Source organism: Taudactylus pleione, unplaced genomic scaffold (genome assembly GCF_031769625.1).
Source record: "Taudactylus pleione unplaced genomic scaffold, aTauple2 ptg000314l, whole genome shotgun sequence".
NCBI lineage: Eukaryota > Metazoa > Chordata > Amphibia > Anura > Myobatrachidae > Taudactylus > Taudactylus pleione.
In genome coordinates this window covers 11,192,653-11,201,934 of record NW_028284715.1, presented here as the reverse complement: position 1 = coordinate 11,201,934, position 9,282 = coordinate 11,192,653, and the positions used below count along the sequence as shown (strand labels likewise).

The window sequence follows — 9,282 nt, the reverse complement described above, 5'->3', positions numbered from 1 at the left end:
ACCGGAGCCACTGAGCGCTCAACCTCCTCGTCTGACATGACAGAATATATTATATATCTGGCACCAGGGTAGAAGTAAAACGCACTCACCCGTGTGCTGAACAACAGCCCACAATATGGCACTGAGTAGCACACAACTGTATGTGACGGACCTCACAAATACGTGATCTATATAAGCGAGGTCAGTAGAAACGCCCCTCCCCCACACACCTGCAGGGCTTGTAGGAGAAGTAAAGGGATAGGTATAAGCTGACAGTAAGCGGAAAATAAGCACAGACAGGCAGCACTAGCAAAAAGTCACATACCATGCAGGAAGATATACTCACTGCACCTTTACACTACAATCAACCTGCCCAGATTCAGTGTCTGGGAGGGCTATAGTGCTGTGTACGCTGTCCTTAATCAGGGGAGAGGTACACAGGGGGACCGGTCCGCGTGCTCCCTGAGATCTGCGCTGCCACTGGGAAAATGGCCGCTGGAGACCTCAGAGGAGGAGTGGCCGAGGAATCTGCAGCTCAGCGACGCCACTGCGTGCTGAAAGGCGCGCTGAGCTGAGGGGAGGAGCCGCTGACAGGGAAGGCTTCCTCCCCTGGCTGGCCATTAACCCCAGGGATGCTGGCTTCCCGCTTGCCGGTTATCCCTGGTGGTCTAGTGGTCCCACGGGTTATGGGGGGGCCCGCCGCCACTGCCAACAGCCTCCGGTCTGTCCCCCGGACCGGAGGCTAAAGGACTGCATTTAAGGCATTCCGCGCGCCGCCGCTAGCCAGCGACGCGCGGCTTACCTGAATCCCCGGCGACTCCGGCAGCAGTCCTGGGAGGTAGACAGAGTCCGGCTAGTACGGACTCTGTCCTCCCGCCGCGATCCCCAGATCAGTACTGGCGTCGCGGCGCCAGTCGGGGATCAGAGCGGCAGCGTGGGCGTCTGTACAGACAGCCCTTCGCTGCCGTCTGTAGTAAAAATAGATTAAAAATAAATAAAATCTAACTTAAAATAAAAAGCTTCTGGGGGCTGCTTCTGCAGCCCCCCTGCGCGGTGACCGACTCCGGCCGGGCACCAGCTTACACTGAGGTGCCTGTGGCTCGGGGGCGGGGTATAGAGGAGGACCCAAGTGCATCCTGGGAGCTAAAAGCTTAACTGTGTGGTGCCCATGGATCCTGTTCCAGCTATAACCCCAAGGTCAACCCTGTGGACCCCCTATGGACCCTGAAGTAGAAATAAACCTTGGACTTAGCGTCCGACTCTTTAGAACGGAGAGGTTCTTGGTCAGAAAGATCCAGAATCTCCCCATCATCGGACGTCACGTCGTCATCCTCATAAGGAGCGGACAGAGATGCCACCGGCGCGCTTATGAGGCCTCAACACAGACTCCCCTTGTAACACGTCCGACAAATGCTGTACAGAACTTGTCAGTGAATTAACCCACGCAGGCTCCTGAGAGACCTGGGGAGGGGAAATAGGGAGACTGTGGGGTACCATCAATTGTCTCGGGAAACCCTGCATGGGTGACGACACCACTGACTGCTGGGGCAATCCCATCTGCGAGAACGCCGGCTGCGGAGCTAACTGGCCTACGAGGGTTGTAAGCGCCTTGGCGAAACAAGCCCAGGGCGGCTCCTGTACCGGAGCCGTGACAGTAATTGGCTGCGCCAATAAATAACACTGCCGACAGCCCCTCCGCGTTACCCTCCCCCTCCGCTATTGGTACCTTACACGTAGTACACATAAGCTGAAGAGGAAAGGACACTCTCAGACATGATGGTAAGTATGTGACCCCTCTCACTAATACTCGTTAGTATAGTGGGAGAACCACCCTGTAATCACCGCACCGCAAGGGCTTTAGCAGAAAAAGATCAGGGACAGTGAAAAGGCTGACAGTAGAAAGTGAAAGTACAGGCAGCAGACGCTAGCAGAAGTCACATACAATGCAAAGAAATCAATCAATTCCTGCACTATCAGCACTGATCCTCAACTACGCAGACACAGAGCCTGGTAGGACACAGCGCTGCATACACAGACCTGTTACCAACGGAGGAGAGGTATGCTGGGGGACCCAGACCACGATGCCACCGATCATCAGCGTCCAGCAGCGCTAACCATGCTTCAGCAAAGATGGCCACCGAGGAGGCCCGCCTGGGGGAGGAGCGTTGCCACAGGGCCAGTCAGCAGAAGCAGAGAGGGCTGTGTGCAGCGGGGGAGGCGCCGGCTGTGTACAGGGAAGGCGCGCTCCCCTGGCATGCAATTAACCCCTGGGACGTCGCAGCGCTACCGCTCAGCTTCGGTCCGCTGTACCAGGGGGGGTAGTGGAAGCGCAGGTTAGTTACCTGGCTCAACGCTGCAGCCAGTCCCCAGGGAGCCCCCTGTCTGGGGACTCTGGACCATGTGCTCTGCAGGGACCCACCGCGGGACCCCGCTGCCTACCTGCTGCCCCCTTGAATCCGGCCATGGTCCCAAACATCTGGGGTCACCGCTAGCTGTGACCCCAGATGCTTACCAGCATCCCCGGATCAGTACAGGCGTTCTGGTACCGGCGGGGGTGTAGGGAAGACAGCATGGACGTCAGCATTGACTGTCCATGCTGTACTTCCAGATGAGCAGCCACAGCTGCTTGCTGAAGAAACTTCAGGGGCTATCCCTAGCCCCCCTCTAAACAGGTGCATCCGACTCCGAGCCGGGCACCAACGAAACTGAGATGCCTTGGCTCGGGGGCAGGGCATAGGAGGGGGACCCTAGTGCATCCTGGGAGGCTGAAAACTTTAACTCTATGGTGCCCGATGCCTGACGTCATCGCCTATGCCCCAAGGTATCCTGTGGATACCCTATAGACCCTGATGTAGAAAACCCAGGGTTGGTTTCCCAGGTAACTGGATCTGCGTGGATGCACGTTCACGAGCAATAAGCCAGGATTTTGCGGTCAGTGGTCTATACACAAAACCAGATTTTTATTTTTGGATGCAGTTATCCTTATAACTATTATTTAACAAGTCAGCTCTACACAACTTTAGGAATTAGTAACAGTTTCTAACAAACTGCAGATACTGCACCCACATTTGCTTGGTCACCTACAAATTGGGACATTAGATTTTTTCCTGCAGACTTAATTCAGCAATGAGACAGTAGATGGCAGTATTGAGAATGTATTTCTCCTGCGCATTATGTTGGACCTTTATAGGTTGTTCACATATACGAGCCTGGAAAACACGTATGTTACTTTTAACCTCTATTACGGTTTTCAGGCACCAACGAGACAGAGCTACTGTAGACTGGGTGTATTTTATATTAATCCTGACTAGCAGCTTTTGTTGTGTCCTGTCTTAAATGATAACTTAATATGTTGTGACCAAGTAACAAAAGACTGACCTTGGCTCCTGAAAGGAGTGCTGTGTACTTTTTATACAGTCACGCTGTAGGGTTGCTGCACTAAGCAGGAGTCTGCCGCAGCTGTGAGTTAGACCATTATTTAGGCCAGTGGTTCAAAAACTCAGTCCTCGGTACCCCACACAGATCACCCAGCAGGTGCACAGGTGTACTCATTAATCACCGACACATTTTAAAAGATCCACAGGTGGAGCTAATTATATCACTTTTGATTCTTTGAGGAGACATGGAAAACATGCCCTGTGTAGGGTCCTGAGGACAGAATTTGATTACCACTGTTCTTTTATATCTTAAATCACAGGTTGACAACCTGTGGCACGCTACATCCGAGCATGCCCCAACACTTTCTGTTAGAGCATGCTGGGATGTGTAGTTCCCTAGCAGCTGGAGTGCCACATGTTGCCTACCCCCTGCAGTAGAAGACCACACCATGTTGTTGGACAATATTTGCTCTTTACCAAGTGCACAAAAACATGCAAATGTCTATTGACCCCCTCTACAGACTATGACAGCCCTACACAGCTAAATGGCCAAGGGCCCAAAGAACATACCAAGGAAACACACTGAAAGGGGGAAATCTACTGTAGTGTAGGAAAGATGGATCTTATTACATTTAAACACTGCCTGTTGGGCGGAACACAGAGTGACAGAACAGTTACACAGGTCAGGTTCTCAGTTATATATATTTCAGGGCATTTACAGAGAATTGTAGAAACATTCCAGCGACATCACTGGATATCATAATCATGTTATACATAAACCATGGCCAGCTCCAAGTCCACGGGGAGGAAGATTGGGTACCCGCATGTCAGATCCTCCTGTGAAGGAGATGGAGGAAAATATCTGATAAAATAATTTATACTTAAATTTACCAACAGACGTAGCTCTGATCAGGAAATATACACACATATAGGACCCAAATAGGATCACTGATCAGGTCAAAAACTTGTATACCACAAAAAAAAAAAACACACTGCAGAAAGTTATAAAATCATGTGCACTTCAATAGTATTAAGACCATTAAATGATTAGCATTAGTGTTACATTTCCAGAAGAACACATACTGTAATCAGGACCAACCATTCACTTTATTATGGAAAGCAGCACAAATGAAACCAAGGCGCCTTTATATTAAAAAACCATGAGGGTGACGAGTTCTTCGTTACAGGTCTAACAAACAATAATGGGACAGTATTGGGCATGTTCTGGATCGTTACCTGGGAATTAGGGGGTCACATTATTCGCCTTTCGGTCTCACCCCCTGAAACACTCCAGCTTCCCTCATGGATTCAAAGGTCTTCATTGCATCGTAGTTCTTGTAGAACTCTGCATACGCCCTCTTCCTGGGCTCAGCCACCCCAAACTAAGACAGGAATAATCATTGCTCTTCAGAAGCTGAAACCAACTTGTACAACCGTAACATTGAAACCCCATATGGGACAGGGGAATGAGTCAGAGAACCCCTGCACTGCCTGACATTGGGGAAGGTGGGGCGACTTTCATCATACACTAATCTTTAAATATTTACAAAAACCTGTGTACAGTAAGGCCAGGTACCCATCAGCCGACGCAGATTGGAAGGGTATATTGCCCATATAGCTCAGTGTGTACCCTCCATCGCTGGATCGTGAAATGTGTATGGCCGCCTGATATAGCCTTCCATCCAGCGTCGGGTCGGCTAGGATGCATGTCGTGCTGATGTGTACCTGGCCTAAGATGGCATTACCCATATTGCCCAGATCAGATCATTATGGACCTTTATTTCTGTGTACCAGATTCATAGCTGTTCCCATTAGTTTTTATACACTGCATTTTGTCATAGGGCAACTTACCTCACGCCAACCACACAGGGCAAGCATTTGCCCTTCTGCTCCACGGGAGGTTTCTGTCCTCCCTGAGCTCGCTTTTTTCTGTCCTCCCTGAGCTCGCTTTAGGACACCTGCCTTACGGTTTAACAGGTGTACCGTCCCAGTCAAACTCCCTACACAGGCCAACCCCACCTCACGCCAACCACACAGGGCAACCCTACCTCACACCAACCACACAGGGCAACTCTACCTCACACCAACCACACAGGGCAACTCTACCTCACACCAACCACACAGGGCAACTCTACCTCACACCAACCACACAGGGCAACTCTACCTCACGCCAACCACACAGGCCAACCCCACCTCACGCCAACCACACAGGCCAACTCTACCTCACACCAACCACACAGGCCAACTCTACCTCACACCAACCACACAGGCCAACCCCACCTCACACCAACCACACAGGCCAACCCCACCTCACGCCAACCACACAGGCCAACCCCACCTCACGCCAACCACACAGGCCAACTCTACCTCACGCCAACCACACAGGCCAACTCTACCTCACGCCAACCACACAGGCCAACTCTACCTCACACCAACCACACAGGCCAACCCCACCTCACGCCAACCACACAGGGCAACCCCACCTCACGCCAACCACACAGGCCAACTCTACCTCACACCAACCACACAGGCCAACCCCACCTCACGCCAACCACACAGGGCAACTCTACCTCACACCAACCACACAGGGCAACTCTACCTCACACCAACCACACAGGCCAACTCTACCTCACACCAACCACACAGGTGGGATTAGAGAAACAGCCTGCATACTGGGAAACATATCATGCATTTTCTATCTTCATCATTGTGGACATTACCTTGTATAATGCGACAATACTTAATGAGAAAGCAAAGGCTCCAAAAATATGGAATCGTAGCCGTTTGGCCAGAAGACCCCTCATCTGAGGCTTAGACAGAAGAGCTTGCGACATGGTGACGTTTATTCTAACCTGAAACATACAAAAAAACAATAATACAAGTAATTATAATGAAGGGCAGCAAGGACACTTCTTTCACACATGGAACATTATGTACTAGTTAAGAGTGTGCAGGAAACGTATAGGTTATATAGCCATTAAACCATAACAAGTCAAAGATAAAAAGTTTAGGGATAAACTACATTTATATTTTAAGATTCAGCCCAACAAATAATCCTTTACCAGATTGGACTGAATTGTGGACTCTGCAAAATAGGCAGGAAGGCCTACATAAAGTCACCCATTACTGACAGCCTCTGACAGTGACCTATGTCCTACACCATAAATCTAAAACATAAATACACCTGTAAGTTGTTATATTGCACCAAGCACATTACCGTATGATGATTCCACACAAATTATGAGTGCTGAACAATTATACAGGAACCTCTTCTAAAAGCCCCTACACACGAGACTATATTTTTAATGATTTGGACAATCTCGACGCATCGGAACAAATCATTCAAATCCTTAAGTGTGTATGCACTATACGTGCTCCCGCGTTGTCGGATCTTCACATCTTCTCTACATGCAGGAAGATCTGTAAATCTCGTCAACGAGTCCCCTCAGATTGTGCAGTGTGTACGCTCTACCGAACGATCAGGCGATATGGTTACATTATATAGTTAACGATCTAACCACCAAACGATGAAAGATATATAGTTTGATCGTTTGTTACATTGCACAGTGTGTAGGCACTAGTCCGTTTGTCCAAAGGAAATCGTTGACGACAATGCATCATTTGCAAGTAATCTGTGTACCCAGCTTAAGGGAGCACACAAGAGCGACACTATCCTGCTGTATTACAAGTATTTTGGAGGCTGTGTGTACCACCAACTACCCCCAACCTACCCCAGTTACCCCCACTACCCAGGTACCTGTTTCAGGGTCACCTCAGAGCGCAGCCAGCAGCATAACCAGCCACAGCCGCTACTTGCTCATGGTACAGCTGGCAGGCAGCAGGGCAGTCGGGAGAGCCTGACCCTCCATGCTGTGACAGGTAGGCAAGACCCATGGTTTCAATGGAGCCCATATAATTAACAAGTCCTAAATATTGCGCTCTGGTCTCAGAAAGTATCTCCAGACTGGCCAGGTTTCCAGGATTTTCTGTGCTGGGCCAAGAGGGATAATTACTGAGCCAATGGAGATGGGCGACCTCCAGTATAAATACACTATGTACGTGGCCAGGTGATAGTGCACCTAAATATAATCAGTATGTGTATGTGGGATAATAGATCCCCTCCGCCCTAGGCTGGGACCCTGGAGGCTCTGACACATCTCGGCTCTCTCTGACCTTGGAGGCACCCAGACCCCGGCTATAGAGGTGTAGAGCGCTACATGGCGGGGCTGCACCTCGGGCCCAGCCCCCAACTCGCTGGCAGCGCCCTCAGCCCGGTAGGAGAACAGCTGCGTCCCCCGAATCCCGGCTCACCGTGCTGCAGAGAGACCAACACCACCGCCGTGTCCTTCCCCAATGAGACGCGTCCGGGCGGAAATAGGAGCAGTTGGCCACGCCCCTTCCGAAGTCACCGGCGCCGATCAGGGACAAAACTGTGTAACCGCGAGAGCCTAATGCTGCTGAGTACGTGACTGCTGCCCCAGCACTGACCTCGCCTGGCTCAGCCTCAGTCATTGCTTCTGTACTGTCACCATGTGCTGCTCATGTGCGTGTATGTATGTATATATATATATATATATATATATATATATATATATTGGAGCACTAATATATATATATATATATATATATATATATATATATATATATATATATATTAGTGCTCCAAGATGTGTCTAACCTGTGCCTCTTATGTGATGTGCCCTTATAACCAGTCCTCAGGCCACTAGTACACTCTCCCTGGAAACATACTTACCTACTTTTGACAAAGCTATTCAGGAAGATTGTGTAAGCAGCACGTATGGGGCATATACAATTGGGCGTGAGCTTTATGCGAGGAAAAAAAACCTCGCGCCCAATTTAGGAATACCACGGGTATGCGCGCTCCCGATACCCACGGTATTCAATTTAAAAAATAGCTCTGAAAACCCTGCACTGCGTGAAAAAAACCTCCTGACTGGTGGTCTCCGTGGCTTCCCCTCTCTCTTCTTATTGGAGAGGGGGCTCCTGGGAGGCTCCACGGGCTGGTGGGAGATGTAGTTCTCCCAGCGCCCATTCCGGGGGCCACACGGACACACACACACTCATACTCACACACACACTCACTCATACACACAAACACCTCACACACTGACATACTCACCCTGCTGCAGAAGAGCCGGCTCCCGACGCTGGAAGCAGAAGACAGCGCTGCAGAAGGTAAGTAATTAAGGACTAATTAAGCTAATTGGAAACTTCCAATTGCTTAATTAGTCCTTAGGGGGTGCCAGAGCAAGTCCCACTGATTTTTCCTAAAATTAACGATTTTAGGAAAAATCACGCTTGCTCTGGAGGTGCAAGAGTAAAAAAAAACGCACCTAATTGAATAGCAAAAAACCCGCACCTGCAGGAAAAACCTCGCAGGTGCAGGTTTTTTGCTATTCTCGCACCCAATTGAATATGCCCCTATGAGGAGGTAAAGTGGGCGTGTACAGCTACATCTTAGGGGCGTGTCATTTTACTGATTTTACATCCAAATGTAAATGAGCCCCAAAGCAGTTAGTAAGATCTACTCGTTGATGAAAACACGCTGATACTTTTCAGAAAATACATGTAGCAATAGGGATCATTGTGTCTTGTAACCAATGCAGGAAAATGATACTAATGATCCCATATGAATAAATATATATATATATCTTTGTTTTTTTATATACTGTATATATCAGCTTCATAATGGGTGTAAGATGCAATCAGGGAGATTGCTAGACTCTTCAGGGAGACAGGGAGATTGTTACTATTTCAGGGAGAGTTGGCAAGTGCGCCTGGAAGTGATATTACAATGTGATATGGTGCTGACAGATGTCATGTAATAAAGGGAATTGGTATGACATACTGCCGGACCTAAGCCCGGCGGATGAAATACCAACGCCGGAAGTACGGCAGATGAAGA

At 49.3% G+C, this 9,282-nt stretch overlaps 1 protein-coding gene across 1 annotated transcript; it reads right to left on the bottom strand.

Moving 5' to 3' along the window:
* Nucleotides 1-4,039: 4,039 nt before the first annotated feature.
* COX6C (cytochrome c oxidase subunit 6C) lies at nt 4,040-7,771 on the bottom strand. Its single transcript, XM_088442608.1, has 4 exons — nt 7,668-7,771; nt 6,077-6,208; nt 4,593-4,738; nt 4,040-4,193 (listed from the first exon to the last, which is right to left on the bottom strand). The coding sequence occupies exons 2-3, from the start codon at nt 6,188-6,190 to the stop codon at nt 4,613-4,615; spliced, it is 240 nt and encodes a 79-aa protein (XP_088298734.1). The 5' UTR covers nt 6,191-6,208; nt 7,668-7,771; the 3' UTR covers nt 4,040-4,193; nt 4,593-4,612.
* Nucleotides 7,772-9,282: the final 1,511 nt, after the last annotated feature.